This window comes from Aptenodytes patagonicus, chromosome 3, assembly GCF_965638725.1.
Source record: "Aptenodytes patagonicus chromosome 3, bAptPat1.pri.cur, whole genome shotgun sequence".
NCBI classification, from domain to species: Eukaryota; Metazoa; Chordata; class Aves; order Sphenisciformes; family Spheniscidae; genus Aptenodytes; species Aptenodytes patagonicus.
Genome location: NC_134951.1, coordinates 62,980,117 through 63,003,851, shown reverse-complemented (window position 1 = coordinate 63,003,851; position 23,735 = coordinate 62,980,117). Strand labels below are relative to the sequence as shown.

General features: G+C 42.6%; 1 protein-coding gene across 2 annotated transcripts in view; it reads left to right on the top strand.

The window, feature by feature from the left end:
* Positions 1–264: 264 nt before the first annotated feature.
* Positions 265–23,735, top strand: part of THEMIS (thymocyte selection associated) — an 81,479-nt gene continuing 58,008 nt past the window's right edge. For both annotated transcript variants that reach the window (XM_076335492.1, XM_076335493.1), the window contains exons 1-2: positions 265–355; positions 16,832–16,990. In XM_076335492.1, coding sequence (XP_076191607.1) covers positions 265–355; positions 16,832–16,990 — 250 coding nt within the window. The remainder of the gene's footprint in view (positions 356–16,831; positions 16,991–23,735) is intronic.

The window sequence follows — 23,735 nt, the reverse complement described above, 5'->3', positions numbered from 1 at the left end:
CTCGGTGGGCACAGGTACCCCAGCCTGGTGGCAGGGCCACCGGCTCAGCATCTCCCCACCTCACCCCACTCCAGCTGCAGCTGAGGAAGGAAGCAGCCACGGAGGGAAGGAAGCTGAAGTACCTCCCCGTGCTGCTCCTCCCCTCCACCGCAGAGCCCCACAGCTCTCCGGGGTGCAGCATGCACCAGGCTGCAAGTGTTGCTGCCTCAAAAGCTTTTCACTGTTTTTTACATGCCAAACCCACATGCTGCTTTGCTGCGGATCATGGCATCTACCCTGGAGAAGTTCATTCATTCTCTGGATCCCAGAGCCCTTCCCAGGGTCCTCCAAATCCAGTCAGGCATCTATTTCCAAGGTGAGCATTGGGTGCTTTCTGGCAGGGCTTTGCAAGTCCATCTTTGACATCGGGTCCCCCTTGGGACCGGGATATGGGGGAGGCAGAGGGAGGATGCTGACAGAGTTGTATCCCAGCAGTTTCCCACCAGCTGCAATTTTCCCTTTGAAGAACCAGTGTAATGATCAATGGTTTTGGAGATGTCTTTGCTATGGTGTGCATCTGGTCTTCTCACAGGCAGTGAGGAAGGAGCTGTAGTTACTCCTCATCGTATCCTGGAAAGAGTACTGGAATGAGTCATGAATTTGTTTTGTACTCGCACGGAGCCATCAGTCCAGCAATTGCAAATCACCTCACAGAAGGTTAATTGATTAAACCTAGCTCTGCTCTTCTGGGGTTGGCACAGAGAGGTGCTCTTTGTCTCAGAAATAAAGAACCAGAGCAACTGGAAAGTGACTGTGAGGGACCATAAGTTTTTCCTGATGTTCTGCCCTGCATTTGGGGGTAATTGGTGTGCAGCAATACGAAGGGATGGCTATGAGCCAGACAGGAGCATCACAGGGGCAATATTTTGCTGGGTTTTCCTGCAGCAGATCTTTTTATGATGTTTTTATTGCTGCGCTCTGCTTGTGCACAAAACACAGTGGAAGGATAGTAAAGACACTTGCACTGGAGGGAAAAGTTTTGTGTTTGGTCAGAGCATGGACTTTAATGACAGTGAAAACACCGTGTCAGGCCCATATATAAGTCTAAGAAAAGAAAGTTACCTCCCTGCCACTGCAAGGGAAAACTTGGGGTCACACTAGGTAAAACAGAAGGGGCTTTATGAAATGAGCCGAAGCCTGTTTCAGCTTCAGCCGAATACTTGCTTCAGCTTCCACAATATTTATCTTTACGTTAACCTAAAAATCCCCATACTGCTCCAGAGTAGGAGGAGAGAGGACGTGGCTGCCGTTAGCTGTGGCCATGAAAAGTCTGAGCTGTGATCTCGGCGCTGTGGCCGGAGTGGGTGATTCTTCCCTCCGCAAGAACAGCCTCCTGGTCAGCTGAGTCCACCCTTTCCAGCCTCTTGGGGCAGAAAGAAAATGGGCAAGGGCATACTTAAGCTGTGATGGTGGCGTACTGTCCATGTTCTCCTGACTGCCCATTCTAGCTACTCTGGAAACTGCCTAGGACACATGAATAGTACTGATACACAAAAAGGCATTCTGGGAAACAAATGTGGCCAAAATTACCAGAAACTTTTGAAAATAAGCTTTTTCTGACCTTTGACACGTGGCCTGTTCAAGTTTAACATTTTAAAATGGCCCAAGAACTTGAACTGAATTAAGTTCTTGATAAAGATGCTACAGCCTAAGTGATGAAGAGTGGAATTTAAACTAAAAATGGGAATATCACCTCCTTAAGTTGAAGTAGCCACCATTTTTGTCTCTTTCCACACACCTAGGAAGCAAATATATAAATACAAGTTGTATGTATATTTACATGTATGTACATGTATATATATGTATGTATATGTCTACACAAAATACTGTGAGATATATATGTGTATACAAAATACTATGATGAAATTATGGTAGCCCAGCTGTCAGCAGGTTTCTGAGTTCCTACAGTCTGCATCCTGCTGCTAGTGGATGGTAAAACTCATGCCACTACATTTTTGGAGCCAGGGTATTTCAGCTTGTGCTTCCATTTACTGTGTAAACCCTTCCACATGAGGAGAAAAAAACAGTGGAGACAACCAACAGATGGTTCTGCAGCAATGTTCTCGCATGTGAGAGAAAAAAGCTATTAGCTGATGACTGTCCGTAATAAAAGAGCCTGCACAGCCTTGGGAGGGGGTGGTATGTGCTATAGAGACCCGGGAATGTTTGCACTAAAAGTGAGAGCCCTTGTGCTACTCTGATGCTTCTTCAGTCTTCAGCAGCAGCACCACCTCTTCCTGTCCTCTGCTCCTGGTGGCTTCCTCTCAACTACACTCATACGTGTTTCCACCAGCAGGCTAGATGCAACACTAACATACATGCAGGTGTTTCTTGCTTATACAATGAGCAAGGCTGATACAGACGTGCTACTTGGCTCCTTCCCCTCACAGTCGGCACATCCCCAGACTACTTGCAGGTACCTAGAAACACCAATGTCCACTAGCAGGCTTGCGTTCGTTCCTCTCTCTTCTTCTTCCTTGCTTCAGAGGAAGCTAGAGATGCTCAAGACACTGTGCCTGAGAGGTTTGCAGGATCTAGGGCTACAAAAGATCTTCTTGGGCCAGACCCTCCCTTCCTCTCCCTCCCTCCCTCCCTGAGCTCTCTGTCTGTGTCAGATCTTCTGAACATTTTGCTTCCCTCCGTACATGGCAGCAGGGGTGAACACACTGTTCTGTGATTGCATTATGATTTATGTTGCATTTTCTGAAGCGAGAATAGTGCTTCAGAGAGTCTGAAGTAACTCCTGTTATATTGCTAAACAGGAGAGTGGACCACTTTGTGCACTTTGAATTTCCATTAGGACAACCATTCTTTAGTCCTTCCTCAGACAGATCCCCCGGCCCCCCCAGCAACCCTTTTCATTTTTCTTACCCATGCAGTACACCAGCAATCGCATTGTGGGGAATGGCAGGCCTATTGACAGGGAACATAGGTTTATTGCTATGGTTGCAGGGACCAAATCAGAGCATTCCTGCGCTGATTGTAGTAGCTCCCAACCAGCTACAAAGTCAGCCTGGTCAGCTGAGTCCTACGGGGATTAGCAGTTTTATGGAATTGGATTTCACAGGAATCTTTAACCATTCTCAGCACAACATGCAGATAGTAAGGGAGAAGATTTATTTTTAAAGCATTACATGGACTTGTTAGAAACCGGTCAATCACAAGGAACGACTAATTTTCTGGTGTAAGAATTTAAAATAGTGAGAATTTGTACTTATGTACATTCTATGTATATTCCCCTCTCCACAACCCCAGAAAAAAGTTGAAGGTTTCTTAATGTCAGCTTAACCAGGTACATAGAATGGCTACTGGAGTAAATAACGATCTACTAAATCCATTAGAGCTGTCACATCAAAGCTGCAGCAGCCAACCAATGAAGGCTATAGCTATCTAGGTGGTAAGGAGACGATGGAGCTTAATTCATTCACTGGTCTTCTGTGGTGCACTGTGGGCTGTCGGGATGAAACTCTTCATTTACTCTGTCTGGAAGCAATATTTTGCTCACACTGCACTTAGGTCTAGATGATTTTACAAGTAAATATGTGACTTGCAAATTAGCCTCACTGCTCTTGACAGACCTCTAGAAGCATAAAGGAAAGCATAATGCTATAAGTCTTTGTAAGGATGGATGTATTTTTTCAATGTGGTAAGGTATTTTTATTAGAAGCTGCAAAGTCAGGCTCCAGGGAAAGAGTGGGAATTTGCTTGCCCTTGGGCAAGGTAAAAGCTCTAAAAGATCCCATTCTGCCTTCATACCGATGTAGCACCAAATGCCATCTAGGTCTCTGTTTTCAGACCCAAGCCTGCCTGCTGCAGTTCCTCGCGGAGAGTAAGTTGAAAACATATGCTGTGTGCACCCATTCCACCATTAGTCTCTCTACTGGCCTATAAAAAATTACGTTCCTGCTGCTATTAATGGAATTGTGATGTATTTAACTGTAGCTCCCCAAACTGCAAATGGACAGGACCTTACGGACCCTGTTTCCATTCAGAATACTTTCAGCTAGAGAAGCTACGGGCAATTGAACTTTTGCTGTTGGTAGTGAATACTATGACCTAGACACCTTTCTGAGGAAGCTATGTTCCTGTTCACCTCTCTGTTCCTGGCTTGAAGCAGAGGAAGGGGTTTCCCTGGGATGATATCAGTGTTTTGCATGCTATACCTGGACTTTGGGGTTGGTTGAAGCCTTACCCAGTTTGCCTCAGGCAGGATAGCCAAGGTTTGAGGAGCTTGTTCATACTCCTGCGTTCCCAGTCCCCTTTCCCTCCAGCAGCATGTGGCTGCATAGTCAGAGCCCCAGCCTGCAGTCACCGTCTATGACTGTCCAACACCGTGCAGAGTCAGGAACATGGGGTTTTAGTAATAGCCCTGAATTCTTCTACAGTGCTTTTCATTCATCACACTCAAAGGACCATACAGAAGTAGAGAAATTATCGTTATCCCTGGTTTGAAAACAGAAACAGAGGTGAAAGGAGAGTGTGGTTCCGCAAACCCCAGGGATGCCTCTCGGGGCAGTTGTTTTGGACTTTGCAGTCATAATATCATTGCTACAGAAACTGGACTGTTGAATCTCTGAAGGGAATAGGAAGGCTGATTATAAAACGAGAGCAAGTTTGCCAGATACAAATATCTTGGTAATCAGCACTGATTAGAAAGGAAAGGCAGTGCAGACTGAAGTACAGGACAATTTAATAGCTCATTAAAATATGTTATTAAAAAACTAAACTACTGAAACTCCAATGGAAACTGATTTGACTGATTGAATATTTTTCTTTGAACACTTTAGTAAATACTGACTTTTAGAGAGCTAAGTACTGTATGACCACTGATTATTACAGATAGCATGCAAGTATGGGCTTTCATCTTTATGTTGCAAAAATTATGTCTGTTTTAATACTGATATAATTATTTTATGGGTAATTGAATTCAATATTCTGCAGTCTTAATTTAACCAGTGGCAGGACAGTAAAAAGTGTCAAACTTTAATTGCAAAAAATGTAGAACTGCTCAAGGCACCTATTCTGTTGGTGTTTCTTGTCACTAGCCACATTTCCTAACCGCAGCCTTCCCATTTTTGCTCTGCCTAAATAGAAATCCCACATTGCCTTTTTTTAATCCCCCTTAAGCTAAATGCACACATCAGCAGTGGGATTAGGACCCCAAGGACTGGGATTTGCCAGATTATAGGGAGAGCTGGTAGCTCCTCTCTGCAGTTCAGCTGTTCGAAAGCAGCACGTGTTGTATGAATCGTAGCGCCAGGACATCTCCTCTTTATGATGGACCCATGAAACTCATCGGGAAAGTTTATGCTGTGTGCTCTTTCTCTGAGGAGAAGGGATCTGTAAGCCAGCAGCCTCCACCTCGGCAGGTTGGGAGTGCACTGAAGCAGCACGCTGTAAGTGCGGTGCTCTACTCTCTGCTCCCTCTCCCGGGGCTGTGGAAAGTGCCAGGTCTCTCCACGCAAGGAGAAAATGGTGGGAAGAGGCAACAGTGGGGTCACACATACATCTCTGGTTAATGCCCCTCCAGACGTAAGGGAGTTAAAGATGCTCAGAATTGCCAGGTGGGGATGCCCTCTCTGGATGGCTGTTTGGTGCCCTCTGACAGATGCCTGAGGGGTGATGCCAAACAAAGCCCTTTGGGATTTGCTCCTTCTTTGGTGAATGTGAATAGCTCCATTGCAAAACTCTCTTTGGTGAACCATAAAGAACATGAACATGCTTAGGCTCACAGCTCGTCTTGGCTCTCCTTTGCTGGCTGTGTACCCGTGCCTGCTCACCATCTCTGCAGTTTCAATTTCTCCCTTGCTGCTTCTGTTACTGGGAAACAGCATCTTTCCACCGTGCACTTCTGTGAACCTTTCAGGGGAGCAATGGGTTCAGCAGGCCAGCAGCAGACCGCTGGAACCTCTTAGGAAAAGTCCTGTTAATCCCGTAACTGCAGCTAGGCAGACTGAATAGAAGAGGAATCCTTGTATATCAAGTCTCAGCTGTCCCAAGTCCTAATTTAGACAAGAAATCGCTCTCAACACTAATAGTTAGAAAATGATCATGTAGGATGGAATGATTTTTTACTGTTTTTAAGTCAACCTAGAGGGAACAAATCCTGCTCCCTTATCAGTTTGAAAAGCCAATGAGTCGATGAAAGCTAGGATATGTGGTCTGTAATACGTAAGAATAAAACAAGCAAGCTGCCTTTTCAGGATTAATAAAAGCACATTTTCTTATAAAAAGCAACAAGATCATTTAAACAGAGGCTAAAGCATGGGCAGCTTTGAACAGCTTTGATGAAGATAATTAGGGTTGTATTTCTTAGAGGTGGAAGATCAATAAAAATGACCTGTGCATTTACTGGCGGGAGTCTCATTTGAGTGCATGCCAAAGGTGGCATTGCACATGAAATTGGTGAAATTTGTAGTACAGTGTTTGTACTTGGTAATTTGTCTCATTTTTCAGAGAGGTAGAAGCCAAATCTGTCTGTAAAAATGGAAGTCTTTTTCCCCTTGAACATAGTTGTTTCCCTTCCTCTTGATTGAGCAGTTAGGAGCAAGAGCCCCAGGTGCAGCAGGAGTAACAGATAGTTTGGCTTCTCTTTTGTGGTCAGTAGTCAGAGCATGTTAGTAAATTTTCTCTATTAATATGTACCACTGAAACTCTCCTGTACTTGTTGAGGCTGCTTAAAAAACATGTTTCATTCTGAACAAGAAGGAAAGTGCCCTTCAGTGAATGCAATATGAGAACAAAACCTGACTTTTATGGGTCAAATATCGCTCATTTTATTCATGCCGCTGCCCTCAATGGGATGACTCATCCAGGCACAGTGAGAAAAATCTGACCCTGGGTAACTGGCGCTGAGGGCGAAGCTGTTTCGAGGATCTCCTTGTGGGGATTTTCTTTCCGCAACATTCAGCTCCAAGCCTCTCTGTGGATGGCATAGGAGGTGGGCAGAATACCCAAATTGCCTGGCTTGTCTCGACACAGGGGTCAGCCCCTTGCCTTGGCTTGCTGATGCTGCCATTGACGTGCTGGTTCCCTGTGGTGGAGAGGGCTCCCTGGCTGTTGTTGCACTTGGGCCTCCAGGGATGTGAGGAGGAGGTCTGCAGCAGGAAGAGCCCTGTTTCCCTACACGTGAACCTGCCATTCTACAAAAATACCAAGACAATTTTCACATACTCAGGCTCCAGGGTGATAAGGGGACAACTATAGCAAATGAGAGGGGAGGGAAGATCTTGGGATAAACTTCTCATGATACACAAGCCCATGACCATGTTCTGTTGCTGAGCTACAGGGCTTTTGTGGAGTATTTTTTCTTCCAGTAACTGGTGATCTATGTATGAGGAAACACGGCATTCGTCCAGGTTCACTGTTTCTGGTTAGCTCCGTTGGACACACAGTTAATGGCACAAGGGGCAGCGTGCTGTGATCTCAGTAGGGGAAGATGCTTAAACATGTTTCCAGTTCTGGGCTTTACCTGTGAAGTGCTCAACGCTCTGGCCTGATCCCACAACTTAATTCAAGCAGCCTTCTTAAACCCAGTCCAACAAAGCACAGATTTGCTGTTAAATATACACTTCAATAAACATACCTTAAGTCAAAGTAATTAACACTGCAAAGAAAATGAATAAAACCAAATAAATCACAAACAGCTAAAACAGTGACTAATGCTGTTCAAAAGCAGCTTTTGGCATTCTCTTCATTGCTGCAGTAGTTCCGACTCGTGTGGGTAAACCCAAACAAAAGGTCAAAGATGTTGCATTTGGAGCTGTGGTTTCACTTGCTCTTTCCATTATAGTGGGTGCTGCACACACAAAACTCTGCTGCCACATGCAGAGTGCGAGCCCTCCGGATAAATGAGAATCAGAAGAAAGTATTAAAAAAAAAAAAAAGGCCATAAACCTATCAGGAGAGGAATAAATCAGAAACTGCAGAAGTAATTTTTTAAAAAATTCCATTATGATTGAAATGGCTTAAAGCACTTGACATTTAAAGTTTGACTTTATATGGCAAAAGATAAATCTTACAGCTTTTGTTTTTTGATGGTTTTGTGCTGGCAAAAATCAGACCCTCTGCAGCCTAATTAGGTACGATCAAGATAAGATGCCCTCTTTGCACAAAGCCTTTTGACGGGAGTTTACCGCCATTGCAATTCAGCAGCTGAACTCCTTGGAGGATTTGTGTCCCAGACTGACCAAACCGGCAGATTTTTGTTGCTCAGGACATGTTGAAGAGAGAAGAGCTGTTACAAAGCCCAGTAAGTTGCTCTGTCACTTGATAGAGGACCTTCTACATAAACTTACGCTGCCTTTGTGACCATTGCTACCTCTGGGCCTCTGGAGCACCCACCGTGTGGGCACGGGGGAGCTGGGCTCACCCGCTCTCAGTGGGTGCACCCTCTAGGGGTAGGAAGGAAGGGGTGGATAAAAGCCATACAGATGCTTTATACTATTTGCAGCCACTCTCACAGCCTGGGGTTGGAGAGAGAAGCTGGGGCACACTTCCTTCTTTGCCTGCCATTGTGCATATGATTTTCAGCCTCTTTGTATCTTCCCCACAAGATGTTAGTGTATTTGAGTTTAGTGGCAAAAATCCAGCATGCTGATTAGCATCTTCAGTGCTCAGGAGGTATTTGACTGAAAAAAAGAGACACCTAACTTCTCACAAGGAGAAATTTGTTGCTTTTCCCTACTGCTTAATCAAAGTATAATATGATTAAAGTTATTAAGCAAAACTCTCCTCCCCGCAACTTTAAAATAGATCTCTCTTCTTGCCAAAGAGCATAAACTCTGAACAACTGGCTAACCCCCAAATAATGCCTGTAAAGAATGATATCTTTTTTATTGACACTAATTATAGATACATGATACCCTTCATATTACTTTGGGAGCCTGCAGCAACCTTAATAAACCTGTGATTTCAGCTGAGCTATGTCATAGGAAAAAGCAGGCTATTGTAATTCTGGCTGAATGGCTGCACCAGGGGGGTCGTGCCTTTATGTAAAAGCAGAATCATTTCACCAGCCCCTGAAACAGAGTCACCTCTAATCTGGGAAGACAGCACCCATATGGGCAACCGATGACAACATAATAGAGGAGAAAGGAGCACTGGGAAAAGGACGTTGGGACAAAGTTCTACTCTTTCAGGACATGTCGGGAGATCTTTCATCTCCCTGCAAAGCAGCCAGGTTCCTGGTTCTTTGGATCTTCTTTCAAAGACAGCTCAGCCTGCCAGCTGCAATGAATTCAGTGGGTGCTACTGAGAGATGAAAGGGAGAATTTTTTCCTTCAAGAATTCAAACTCATGGGGCTAGGGAGTCAATGCCTAGTGTTTGGCCCGCAAAGCCATTTGTTTTTGTTAGGAGAAAAGCTTGGTCTTTGTTAAAAAAAAAAAAAAAAAGAATGGGGGATATTTGGTAGTGCTTAGCAGCACCCCGTAGCAGACAGACGGTTAGACTGGGAGTCAGCCAGCCTGGGCCTGAGCTCCAGCCCTGCTGAATGGTCCTCTGTGCTACCTTAGTCAAGTCTTTTGTCTTGTTTGCACTGCTCTCCCTAGCCCTCCTTGCTAAACTGCCCAGGGGCGTGTGACAAAAGGGGTGTATTACATACAAGTGATGTATTATTGCTGTTTAGTCATGGACCTGATTTTGAGCCATGCTTCCTATCAGCATCAGTGAAGCGGTCACTCTGAGAGCAGTCACCGAATGGGGCTCTAAGCTGCTGGGGAGAAAAAGGGGAATGTTGCTGAGGTATTTGCTGTTCTACCTTGTATTATAAAGTATTCTCTCAGTAGTACTGTGATATGGCCTGACATGAAGAATGACATTCTCCATCTCAGGCATTCACTGTATTTGTATTTTATATTGGTTTTAATACAAAAAGACTCTTCTTGTACCTATAATGATAAATAAATCAAATAAAGGGCTCTTGTTAGCGAGGATGGTGGTGTGGCTGCTTAGCATTTTACGAAAGATGGAGGAAAAAGATATTGAACCAGTTGTTATGGTTGCTTTGATGTGATCACTGCAGTTGCTAATATGGATTGTCAAACTAGAGATGAGCTTATGAAAGGATATAAATGTGTTTTTTATTGAACAAAGTAACAATCCAGAAAAGGTGGATTCAAAGGCAACACGCTTTTTAATTACAGCCTTCAGGGGCATTGTTTGATCACTGTAAATAAGCTGATTTTTTCTGGGTTCTGTTAAAATGTTTTTTGCATTATATTGCATACATCTTTCTCAAACCAAAAAGATTCAGTCCTTAAGGTTACTTGATTTACATTTTCAACGTCTTACACTTTCGTTGTGGCTTGAGTGGGAAAAACACAGTTACTATTGTGCAACAAGAAATAAATGTACTAAAAGGTCCATTTTAATTTTAGTCTTATTTTTCAATATATTTTGTGGGGGGGTTTGCATCACACAGATGAAGTAAAATCTTTCAGGGTCACATTGTCACACAGCAGGTACTTTCACAATGTTTTAACACCAATTATCATGGCTTTTAAAGGAAAAAGAATTTTTATTGTCCCTTTTGAAAACCGTGCAGTTTCCCTCCCTCCCTTTTATCAGCACAAATATTTGCTGCAAATGCCTAGATGACAAATCACACAGGTAACATTTTTCTTGTCTGAATGTAATCTTCATTGTACTATTCCAGGCAAACCGCCAAGCAAGGGCTAAAATCAGGGCTAAGGCAATCTAGTTGCAGACAAATATGTAATTACAATCAATACTGTATGTGCAATTGCGCCCCCAAAAATGAATCTGTTCTTGTATGGCTGGCAGTTTCATTTTTTAATGATTTTTTTATCCGGGTATCATTAAAAATGAGGCTTCTGCAATCATGGCCTCGGTCTGTTAGCCATCCTCCTCCCAACCTCTCATCCTCATAATCTTTCAGCCTCTTGGTCTCTTTCAAATGAATCTAATAAAGGAGAAGGTAATTAAAGTCCTACAAGTTGCCCATGAAAATGGTCATTTATGTAGATATCTATCTACATGCATATATAAACATCTATCTATCTGTCTATCCACTTGTCGCGGTTTAACCCCAGCCAGCAACTAAGCACCACGCAGCTGCTCGCTCACTCCCCCCCAGTGGGATGGGGGAGGGAATCAGAAGAGTAAAAGTGAGAAAACTCGTGGGTTGAGATAAAGACAGTTCAATAGGTAAAGCAAAAGCCGTGCACGCAAGCAAAGCAGAACAAGGAATTCATTCACTGCTTCCCATCGGCAGGCAGGTGTTCAGCCATCTCCAGGAAAGCAGGGCTCCGTCATGCGTAATGATTACTTGGGAAGACAAACACCATAATTCTGAATGTTCCCCCCCTTTCTTCTTCCCCCAGCTTTATATGTTGAGCATGACGTCATATGGTGTGTGATATCCCTTTGGTCAGTTGGGGTCAGCTGTCCCATCTGTGTCCCTCCCAGCTTCTTGTGCCCCCCCAGCCTACTGGCTGGTGGGGTGGTGTGAGAGGCAGAAAAGGCCTTGACTCTGTGCAAGCACTGCTCAGCAGTAACGAAAACATCCCTGCGTTATCAACACTATTTTCAGCACAAATCCAAAACACAGCCCCATACTAGCTACTGTGAAGAAAATTAACTCTATCCCAGCCAAAACCAGCATGCCACTCATATATAAGTTTTACTACTGATAAGCTGTTGAAGGCTGGTCTCCGACTTCCTTAGTTGGATGGAAAATGTGGTGGCATGCCTAAGTTACTCAGTGGTTATATGTGCAATTTATCCAACTTCTCTTCTGGGATGAAAGGCATCGCCCTATGGCCACAAGTCCCGGGATGCTTGGGCACTCTCCACTTCTACGCTGCTAAGAGGTTTCCTCTCTTCTAGAAGACTTAAAGCATCCTTCCCAGCTGCTTAATACCCTTTGCCTCCTTGATGATGCCAAAAAATACATCTTTTCTTTCTTCCTCTTTTTTTAATTCAAGAAGGGGTTCACTTTCCTTGGTATTATTACAAAGCACTATCTTTCCCAGAGGATTATGTACCCATGTAATTGTTTATTTCTTTGATGGTAGGACAACCAGCTCCCGTGATTTTCTTTTTTTTTTAATTTTAAATAAAACCATTACTTTTTTTTTTAAGTTTTAATTTTCTTCTCACTTTTTCCTAGAACTGATGCTTTTAGATGAATGATCCATTTGTTTTCCATAACTATGTTATGTTTTGTTCTGATGAAAGACCCTGAGAGTTAAGGTGCTGTGACAGCCCTGTGTGTCTATTCTGTGCACTCTCTTTTGTGGCTTGCAGTCTGGCATTTATAATCCATCTTTTTTCTGAATGCATTATCTCGGCCCTTGATGTTTCAAACAGAGCCTGCAGCTCCATGTAATGCTTTTTGTAGACTCCAGCTTGAACTCCATATGCTTGTCTGCCTCAGGTGCTTTCTCTCTTTTATGAGTGCGGATTTTCTTTTCTTGTGTATTTTACCCTTTTCTTGTGGTGTTTTATATTCTTTGCCATCTCTACAGTGCCAGGCCACTGTTTAACCTGTGTAGGTTGTTATCTGAATTTCTCATGTTTTGCAAATCTTGATTGCTTTGTCAAAGGCTAATTTTTGTGTCATCCAATCAGCTATTTTTGAGTGTTTGGCAGAGCTAGTCTCTTCTCATGGATATTGCCAGATTGGATCTTCAGCCTTGGACCCGTCAATAACCGATCAGTGTTTTCACTTTTTTGCAAGCTCCGTTTATACTTTTTATTTTACTTCTTAAACTCTCTGCCGTACAATTTGTAGTTAAGCTATTGTGCCTGAGGAAAAGCAAACCTGATAAAAGTAGTAAGTCCTTCAGAACCAGCCATGATCAGAAACAGGGCCCTCCCCTGACTCCCCTCTTTATTTCTTGGTGGCACCACTCTGCTGCGGATATAGACTGAAGTAGTGGTTAAATCTTCTTCAATCACACCATTTTTTTTGAGAGGTTCAGCCTCTTAACTGCTCCATTCTTCCCCTCAGGGCCGTTACTTGGTTTGCTCTACCTCAGCTACCATGTTATTTGGACATCGGCCACAGCCAGCAAGGCCACCGAACCTGCGTGGCTCAGTGCCTGTGCTCGTATGGAGCAGTGCTGCCCGCGTGTGGGTGCACGGCCGGGCCCGGCTGCATCGAGGGGCACGCTTGCAAAGGCTGTCTAGCAGAGATGAAAGCAAATGTGCCCAAAGCCCATAATTAGTCAGTGTAGTTACTTTCATATGTTAAATGGTATCTAGGGGTCTATTTTCGAGTGAGGTAATCTGGAGAAGCTGGATCTAAATCTGCACTGAAGAAAAAAAGCCTCTAGAAGCCATGAGCTCCCATTTTGAGTAAGTTTTCACAAATATTTGTTCGAGGGTGAGAATATTGGAATTCTTTGCTCATCTTTCCATGTTTCTGTAATGCAGCGCTCATCACACTGGGTCCTCTGGGATTCCCTGTATCTAATAATATCATGGTTGCTTGTGATCTCTGCTGTGTCTGATGTGAGGAGTGAGGTGGTTCAGCACAAAAGGAACATTACCCTCTTCACGGCTGCTCAATCTTTCTCTCCCTCTCACTCTAATATGAAATAAGTATTGCACATACACTTTTCTGACTGTCACAAAATATCCTATGGAGCTCAGCTAAAGCAATGAGAGCTATGATAATTCCTCATGTGTTTATTAGAGCAGCAGCCAGCCTACTGATGGGAGCTGTAGCAATATCCAGTGGAGACATCTGAGTTAGTCAATGTTGAATTGCTCAGGGACTAAAGGGAGAGCGAACAACTATGCACTATCTTTACAATAAGAAAACCAGATTGTTCTTTTTTAGTTAAAGGGCAGCAGCTCTCTAGGTCTTCTCCCTAGTACCAGATTGGTTGAAAGGATGCATAAACAGCATGTTCTTTCACCTGACTGACTGATATTTGTGTGGCACTATAATCCGGAATATCTCTGTGCTAATCATCATCCTGGTGTGCAACAGAAAGGCAGTAGCCTGCTGGGGGAGTTTAGAGCCTAAGTACAACAGTCCCCTTGATCCTATGTAGGATTCTCAGCAAGGGAAACCAGTCAATGTTGTCACATCCAGCCTGCCGAAAGCATCTGCCACATGATTTTTTAATTTTTTTTTTTTTTAACCTAGATTCTTCTACATAGGATTAAAAATGTACATCAGTACCTGTCTTCTTCAGGGGAGCAGCTGGGGATTTCCTGGTGTCCATCTCAATTGTGAGAGCATTGCACAAGCAACAGGCAGGTTTGTCTGGACATGTCTTCACAACAGGGTAAACTTAACCAGTTGCTCAGTGTTACTCTTGTTCATCCTCCTGTCCTGACCCAAACCTGTTGTTCTGTGGTGCTCTACTGAGGCTTCAGGTTTAGGCTAAAACCAGAGCAACTTTTGCTCAGGTTGGTCTCCCAGTGACTTCCAGTGAGGCCAAGGTGGTAACCAGGTGCTTGTGACCTGCAAGTGCTGCAGCAGAGTTGATAAATATATCCCAGACTCAGTAAGAGACGCTTGTTAGCCCAGGCTATGGGTGTGACTGGAATTGATCTTGAGTAAGCATTGGGAAAAGGAAAATCACTCGGCTAATAGTTGCATTTCTGATATGACACCTGCCAAAAAAACCCACAAAACCCCTTTTTTTGTTTTCTCCCCACCAACTGCAAGGAGAGCTGTGGGGTGAACAATGTTACTTTCTGTGGGAAGTGAGTTCTGCAGGCAATGGCAATATCTCAGTTCAGGCCATCTCAATTATTGATTGCTACTATATAGCCAGAGGTCAAGTTTTAAATATCTCTCATAGTCTGTGACCATTCTGGTTACCTAGGTTAAAAGGAAAAAAAAAAAGACAAGACTTTAAACTGAACAAGAGGTAAGAAAGGGCTATTAGGGGGATTGTGGGAAGGAAAAACTGTCTTCTCAGAGGTGATAAAGAGAATTTGTTTCTTCTAGATTTTTGTCAAAAATGTGACCAGAGAAGGGCAAAATTAACCTTGCGAGCCCTTTGGGGAAGGGAGAAATGGAAAGGAGAAAAAAAGTATTTTAAATAGCAAAGCAATGTCAGTAGCAGAGCAAATGAATACACTCACCAGTGCATTGGGAGTGGAAATGAGAATAAGGTTTCTCACCACGAGGGAAATGAAATTCTGAGATGGGATTCCAGAAAGGGTACTTCCACATCTCTTCAGGACAGAACTTGGTAAGTTTTTAGAAGGAACTTGTCGTGGTTTAATTTCAGTCGGCAACTAAGCACCATGCAGCTGCTCGCTCACTCCCCCCCACCTGGTGGGATGGGGGAGAGAATTGGAAGAGCACAAGTTAGAAAAACTCGTGGGTTGAGATAAAAACAGTTTAATAATTGAAATAAAATGATAATAATAATATGATAATAATAATAATAATACACAAAACAAGTGATGCACAGTACAATTGCTCACCACCCGCCGACCGATGCCCAGCCAGTCCCCGAGCAGCGGCCCCCCCCGGCCAGCTTTCCCCAGTTTATGTACTGAGCATGACGTCACATGGTACGGAATGTCCCTTTGGCCAGTTTGGCTGTGCCCCCTCCCAGCTTCTTGTGCACCTCCAGCCTTCTCAGTCGGTAGAGCATGGGAAGCTGAAAAGTCCTTGGCTAGTGTAAGCACTACCTAGCAACAACTAAAACATCGGTGCGTTATCAACTTTGTTCTCATCCTAAATCCAAAACACTGTACCAGCTACTAGAAAGGAAATTAACTCTATCCCTGCCGAAACCAGGACAGAACTGCACAGCATCAGAAGAATGGAAGCTAGCATTAAAGTCAACGTTTCTGATGTTCTGTGCTCAGTGTAATTCTGTCTTCAAATGGAACTGAAAGAAGACTTAACCAGCATGTGTTTGCTGCATTGCCTTTATATATAATTAATTAATCCCATGCCTCAAAGCTTCTACTAATCTCCTGCAGGGACCAGGAAGAATTTTCCTTCTTCTGCATAACTTGGCTTTTGTCTTGGCTTTGCTTTATTCTTCCCCGCTGCCCCCACTTCTGAAACAGCAGAGATTGACCACAGCAAGAATGGAGAAGGAAGGGTGTTTTTGGCAGGGCAAGCTGCAGTTCCAGGTTTTGCTGAGGAAGCTCTGAAATGCTTGGTTGGATTACCTTGCTCCTGCACTCAAACTTCTGAACGTCACAGACAAAAAAGGAATTTTTTTCCTGCCAGGTCAGAATCAGTAGGCTTGTTTCAGCATGGGGCAGGGATTACCACTGTTAATTTGCCAGTTTTCCTATTTCTTGTACTTTCTTCAGGTTTTCTGTTACAACAGAAAGCTCAAATGCTGGCTGCACTTTGATGTCTCCTGGCCTCTCCCTGGGCACCTTCTAGGGTCTATGGTTTTTTGCCTTCTGCTGTAGCCTGTTGTTTCCTATGGGTTGTGCTATGCCCTGTGCCGTGCAGAGGCACCTTTCCTGCCCGAGCTTCACTGCCTGCTGATTTCAGGAGGCAGCTCCTGATGACCCAGGCCATCCTATGCTCTGCCTCGTTCCATTTTGGTCTAATAACTTAGAAATGCAGGTTCTTCAGACCTTTTTCCCCTTACATGCATCTAAGAACAGTGTACACATAGAGCTGATCTAGAGATCGCTGAAGTCACAAGATGGATTTTCTCATGACACTAAGGAAGAAAATGAAAATTAGGTTGGTTATCACAGGATAAGTATTATTCCATATAACTTATTTTAAGTATTTTTGCTTTCATTCAAAGAGGTAGAGACACTTGACAAAGTGAGAAAAAGCTGAATAACGCTTTTCTTTCCTTTTGTATTTCTTTTCAGGCTCCATCTATGAAATGTTTGGAAATGAATGCTGCCTGTCAACAGGAGAAGTCATTAAAATTATTGGCTTCAAAATTAATAAGCTCATAGCAAGTATCTGTGAGAATAATGAAGTCAGCCGTTTTTCAGCCAAAGTGGAATTACCACTAAATTTTCCTGGTATAGTATTTCATGAATACATGTTTTTGAGGAATTATAACCCTGAATAATCACCTTTGTTCATTTTATTGATTTGCTATCTTGATTGATATTTGTTTGAGGTTACAACTCAACTGTCAGGGATACAATTTTATCAGATGGCACAAGATACAATCAACTCGTTCTTAAATTTCAACTCTTACAGTTCTTTTTCAAGCTTGGATAGAAATTATTAATGTTATAATGTTTGGTAGTAATGCTTTCTATACTTGAGGTCACTCAGTGCAAGAATTATTACAAAAATCTTCTTTTCAGTTACTTATGACTTTGCCAACTTATGCCTGAGCTGAAATCTTCTTTGCTGTGTGCTCAGACTATAATTTATTCACTATTACTATATTTTTATTTTATTATTTTGTATAGAAAATATTTTGAATATTTTGTTACGTTTTGTTTTTATTTTAATGATTTATTTTAATTCCAGTGGCCAAAGTGTCTGCTCCATGCCTGGAAACAGGATTAGAGGAAAATGGATGTGTTTTTCTGCTTAAAAAACACTTCAACTGTTCTCAAGTGAAGTCCCAAAATACCCATATTTTGGAGGATGGACTTGAAATTTGGCATGTTGTACTGACTTGTTATCTGAAACATATCTTCCTCTGTTCATGTTAAGGAGAGCTGGCCAAGTACTGTACCCAGGGTACCTAGTTCATCACGTCATATTTATTCATTTTTCAATTCTGCACTCATCTCAAATGCTCTACTGTTAGGGCCCAGCTGTGTCAAATAGGGAAGTGATATGGAGTGCAGAGACAGAAGTGCTGGACTGTGAGTATCCATGTGTGGGAAGTGGAGGCGGCAAACTAGGTTAGGACACTGATAGAAAAAGATTGGACCTCGGAGCAGGGCAGAAGGATGAAGACTTGATATGCAAAGATCAGGGACTGGAGACAGTGGTGGAGGTGGTTACCAACACCAGAGGGCTGCACCCACACAGAAATATATATGATGTAGGGCATTTCCTACTCTGGAAGTCTTGCCGGCAGCAGAGGTAATGGGAGCCCCTCGGGGAGAGGAGATGAGCGGGCTGGAAAACAGCACGAGGAGGCCAGCGGGATGCGGGAGGGAGCCTGTGTAGGTCTGGGAGAGAAGTTACGGGACACCTGCAGGTAGGAAACACTGGGACAGAGCACACACAAGGACACAGCAGCCCTCGAGAGCTTGAGGTCACGTCCACGAGTCACTTTGGCCAACGGTCTAGTTAATGCACTGAATGAGACTACAGTTTTGTAGGAAAAAAATAGAATGTAAACACTTAATTAACACTGTATTGTACTGCAAGCACATGGGAGGTTAAATTGAAGCTGCACAGGGAAACATAATATGGGTGTTTTCTAGTGTTTGAGTGCTTGACTTAGTAACCTCATTGATGTTCTTCTACTGTATTGCTGAGCATGTGAGAATGTGTGCACATGCATATATATGGTTTAGGTTATGCCAGTGCCCAAACTCGTATGTGCTTTTTCTGCAGAGGGAGACAAGACACACTTCTTGAAGCAAATAAAGTGTAAAAGCGCATGGGAATGAAATGTTTCATCTGAATTCCACAGGAAAATGTCTTCTTCCATGCCTTCATTTTCCATCTCCAAAATACAGATTTCTCTCTGAAATAGTCCTATATATAATTTTCTTTTCCCCAGTAGAACATCAATTTACTTTCATGTTTTTCTTATTTGGTGAATCAAAACCATTTGTATGACCATTTATTAAAAGACTTTTTTGGGATGCCATTTTCAAGCACTGGTAGGGCCCCAATGTAGTGATCAAAGACATTTTAATTATCTGTGGCTATCTAGAGATATTGAAGCACTGCTGTACTGTGAACTCTCAAGATACTTGGTATTTTTTTTGAAATCCAAGCTTCTTCACTATTCTTAAAATTTCTTCTATCTCTAAAATATATGTACATATAGGAAGTCATATTCTAAATCTTGATTGGCAGATGGGTTTAAACATTTGAATCCTAAAATATCCAACACAACTGAGTGATAAATATAATCCTACATTTATTAACGTTGAATCTCTTGATTTTTAAAACAGAATGACTTGTGATTTCAAATGCTTGAACCTGGTGAATCTGGATTTTTTTGCATTCAGGTGATCAATTTTACAACTTGGCATTTGGATGTTGTTGAGCACATTTTTCAAATTTGGTCTAATTACTACAATTTGCATGCATACTTATGAACTCTCCCAACCAGTGTTCTAGAAAACTTGGTTATTTCACTAGAAAAATAAATTCAGAGTTCATTTTTCTGAAATTTATCATTACTATCCTTCACACGATGGGTATTACTGAACAGCAGCACTGAAGAGGGACATAATGACACTTCTTATTAGCCCAACAGGGAGCACCACTCTCTTGTTCCTCTCCGTATATGTACTCTTACGCATTCAAGAGCTTTTTGGCAAGATGTAAATTTACCATTTGTCTAATTTAGTTCTTAGCTGAAGAATGATTCAACTTTACAAAGTCAAGATGTCCCCGTCTCTGCTTTTCCTTGACCTTTTTCCTTTTCACTTTATCACATACACATGCTGTGCTCCCAATGAACAAGCTCCCATGCTTGCCCCTGTCTCCAGAACAAAGCACAGAACTGAATTGCAGATGATCTTTTTCACACTGCCATTGACTTACTTCAGTAAAAATATCCGCAGGTCTCTAGGAGTCTGGCACTCTGTTTACATTGCATGTACAGTGCTCTCTTGCTAGTCTTGATGCAAAGAAATCTTTTGCTTTGATGTTATTTTCCATTTCCTCTGTCATGAGTTACCATTTGCATGCAATGGGCTCATGTATCCTTTCACTGTGTGCATGCTGGCATAAATAAGCAATGCTTCTATTTAGGTTACTCTGGGGATAGCGTCTCTGTGAGTGAAGAGCTGGGCTCATTGGCTTTAAACGAGCCTTACTCTTTGTCTTTCTGAATGTATTTTTTCTGAATTCCTTTTTTCTGCTCTGGCAAATCAGATCCTTGATAAAGGCCTAATCTTCCCTTTGCATTAGAGAAACTGCTGCAACCGCAAGTTCACTATCTGTGTTATTTCATTTTATCCTCATTCTAATTTGTTCTTTTTCATGCCTCAGAGGGCCAGGCTATTCTTTCTATGCTCATACACTGGGTAAAAAAAGAAGTCTGCTGTTAGTCTAGACACTTCAATGGCTACATCTAACAGCACTTTGAACTACAATTTTCACTACTAACAACTTAGCAGAGACAGGTAATTTGCACAACACCTGAACTGTTTGCCAGCACAAATGATTTCATTTTGTTCTGTTATATTCCTTCTTCTGCAAAAATATTGCTGGGCCGTCCCTGTTCTCAGGAGGTCCCTGACAGTTGCTGCTGCTCATTCCTACATGGTCTGACAGACACATAGCTGAGTACAATTGTCCCTTTGAGCTCTCAGCCTCTGTGAGCCACAAGACAGGAGACTTGTCTGTGGCCACACAGCACATGCGTGGAAGAACACGGGTTAGGCACTAGAAGGCTCATCTCGATAGGAGATGATGGAGAGATGGGAGAGACGGCCTTTGGGGCAGGATGGGGAGAGGAGGATGCTGGAGCAGATGGAGCAGAGGAGGTAACAGAGTGGGTGGTGGAGGTGGGGGAAAAGAGGAATAGCAATCAAGTCAGTCCAGAGAAGTTGGGAACTCAGCTGTTCCCAGTCTTCTGCATTACCTTGGGGAACAGAAACTACTAGTCTGGGACAGAAGGTCTTTCTGCTATTTTTTTTCCTTGAAGGCTACTTGCTGCTCTACTAGGTGAGCCTCGATACTGGTTTTCTCAGTTTTCTGTGGGGAAAAGAAGAAAAAGCGAGAATAAAAAGGATACTCCTTTCCTTCAGGACTCTAATTCAGACTGAAAATGGGAAGTCTATAAAGCTACAAGGAGGTACACTTTATCAGTCTATAACCAGTAAAAGAGAGCTGCATATATGGTTCTGTAAAAAGGTGGTAAAAACATCCTTCTAGCAAAACATGCTTTCCCACAGGACTAAATGGGTGATCCTTGGGCTATGTTTTCTCTCTTATCAGTGAAAATAATTTTTTCAGATTCCCAAACCCTCTCTCTCTACCAATGTGCACATCAATGCCTAAAACTTTTCTTGAAAATGATGGGATGATTAGGTTTGCAGCTTACTAATTATCATATTATGGCTAGGCAGGCACTTCACCTAGTGAAATGCCACTAGGTGCGGAGGATTCCTGGAGTGTGACAATAGTTATACATTCCTGTAGTTATTATGTATGTGTAGTTATTCTTGCCTCCAACTGTAATTTTCCCTAAAACTATTGGGCATCAGTGCACTTTGGTTGTACACCAGATTACATTTAGAAAGTAGATCTATAGGAGCAATAATGCCAGCTCTCGATAAACCAACTGGACTTTTTTCCAGGTTTGCTATTTCCATCTGTCTTTCCCCCCCAGTAGTTCACCAAGCTCTCTTAGGAAAGTCTAAGTGAATTTGATTCAGTCATTTTATGATTTATGAAAAAGTACAAACACATTTGTGTTTGACCTCAAAATGTCCAAACTTTAGCATCTCAAATTTACCATATGTCTCCTACTCTGGAGATTTCCTTGCTATCTTAGGTTTGGAAAACATTTGTTTTTGTAATATGATTCATAATGATTTTAATAAGGTTCTGAATGGTTCAAGATAATGTTGTTTGGTTTTTTTCTTTTATTTTTTTTATTTAATATATATCATAGCAAGGAGAGCATTTATGAGAAGATACCATGGCAGATTGTGGCAGTTAGATAGGAACCACAGTGGTTTTCACCCATTACACCAAAATAACTTTTTATATATTCACCTCTTTTCTATAGAGAGAGAAACATATGGAACTTTACATAGTCATAAGCATAAACAGATGGCTATTAGGTGCCTCTACTTCATGGGTCTCATCAATACAGAAGCTAAGTATGCAAGGCCACATGGCTCTTTAGTTGCCTATGCAAGCATTCTGTTACCAAAAATAAGGAAACCAGCAGAATGGAAGGTGAAGATTTTTCTGCTCCCAACCCTGATGAAGTCAGTCTACCTGGGCCCAAGGGGATAATCAATTGTCTAGTTTTGTATGAGATCTGGTAATTATGCTTCCATATGAAACCTGCTTTCCAACCCAGGATGCTCATTAGTTTGTTGCTGAAATAGCTGGCTTCCAAATAATTCCAAAAATTAGTTTGTTGCTGAAAAAGCTGACTCTGTAGTCCCAGCAAAATTAGTAGAGCCTGAGTCTACTGTCAAACTCATAGAGGAGAATAATGTTTCTCATACCTGTACATTGCCAAATATTTTCAACTGGGAACATTTTTTTAACATAGTTTGTGGAGGCTTTTTAATACAATTCTGGAGGTTTTCTAGGGGCAACGCGCATGCTCCTGTAGCACAGATGGGTAAACATAGTTATTGCCTTTGGGATACATCACATGTACTTTGAATACATTTTTTAATGAAGAATATTCCTATTTGCTTTCTCCCAGCACTGCCAGGAGATGATGCCCATCTTGTGCCTGCAAAGCATGACACTGGAACACTGTTTGGGGGATGCTGTCTTTTCCACAATTTCAGTTTGTCATTGGTGCCTTGTCACTGCGATATTTTCTAAATGCTGATGAACCAGTTTGTCTTGATCTGCACTGACAGCTCCAGTAGTGATTAGGACTGGGGTAGCTAACTTTCTTGTTAATAATTGTGTTAAAAACAGCTGTGAGAAACATTAAAAATACCAGTGAGAAAGAAAAGTGTGTTGAAGTTGTACTCTGTACTTGTGCAGCTACATTCATGGATGTGGCTTCCTTGCAGCCAGGAAAAAGGCCTGAAGGCACTGAAGTGCTGCAGTGAGGACATATATGCACAGGAGTATTTGCACAAGGGTACTAATTTCACACAGGAAAAACTGTCATACAGACAACTGTGAAGGCACAGAATTGCAGAAAGCAGTTACATAGGCACAACTAGTTTCTATCTTTGCAGTAGATCAAATAGGCTATTACTGTTTAGGCTGCTGACAAGCCCTCAGAGCTGTTAGTTGCCACAGATCCTAGCAGTCTCATGGAATACCTAGAACCACACATGCCCATTCTGGTGATAAATTCAGTTAAAAGCTACTCAACAGACAGGATCTTAATAACATCTCCTTTAACAAGAAGGGTGCTAAAGCTATGAAGTGAAAGTAGTGGGTTTTGTTACAGTGACACAAGAATCACAGCAATTCTGTAGCAAAAAAAAATGGCTGTTGTGGTGGAGGGAATGGTTTGATATATCCTTTTTAAAGAAATCAATCTTAAGGAGCCCCTGCTTCCATATAGGCCCCTCACTTGTGTTGATTGTGGTCAGTGGGTGAAACTTGATAAGGGAAAAGGTGTGGGAGAAATTAAGCAATTTGGAAGTTATTTTTAACTGAAGCAATCACCCAACCTAATTTGTTAAACAATCCCTCTAACAGAGGAGGTCTAGAGAAGGGAGTGAGTGTCTTCCCAACATCCAGCAGGAACTGTGTTCTGGCAGCATCCCACCTTGCTGAGACCCAGGTATCTGCTGGGGCATCCTGCCCTTTTCTCACACTCTGGTTCCCACAAGAAGGGAGTCATAGCCAGTGTGGACTCAGTTCCCACAGTAGACAACTGGGGGCAGGTGGATGGGACTCTTAAACCTTTGTAGACATGGCAGAAACCACTCATGAGATGTGGAGCTA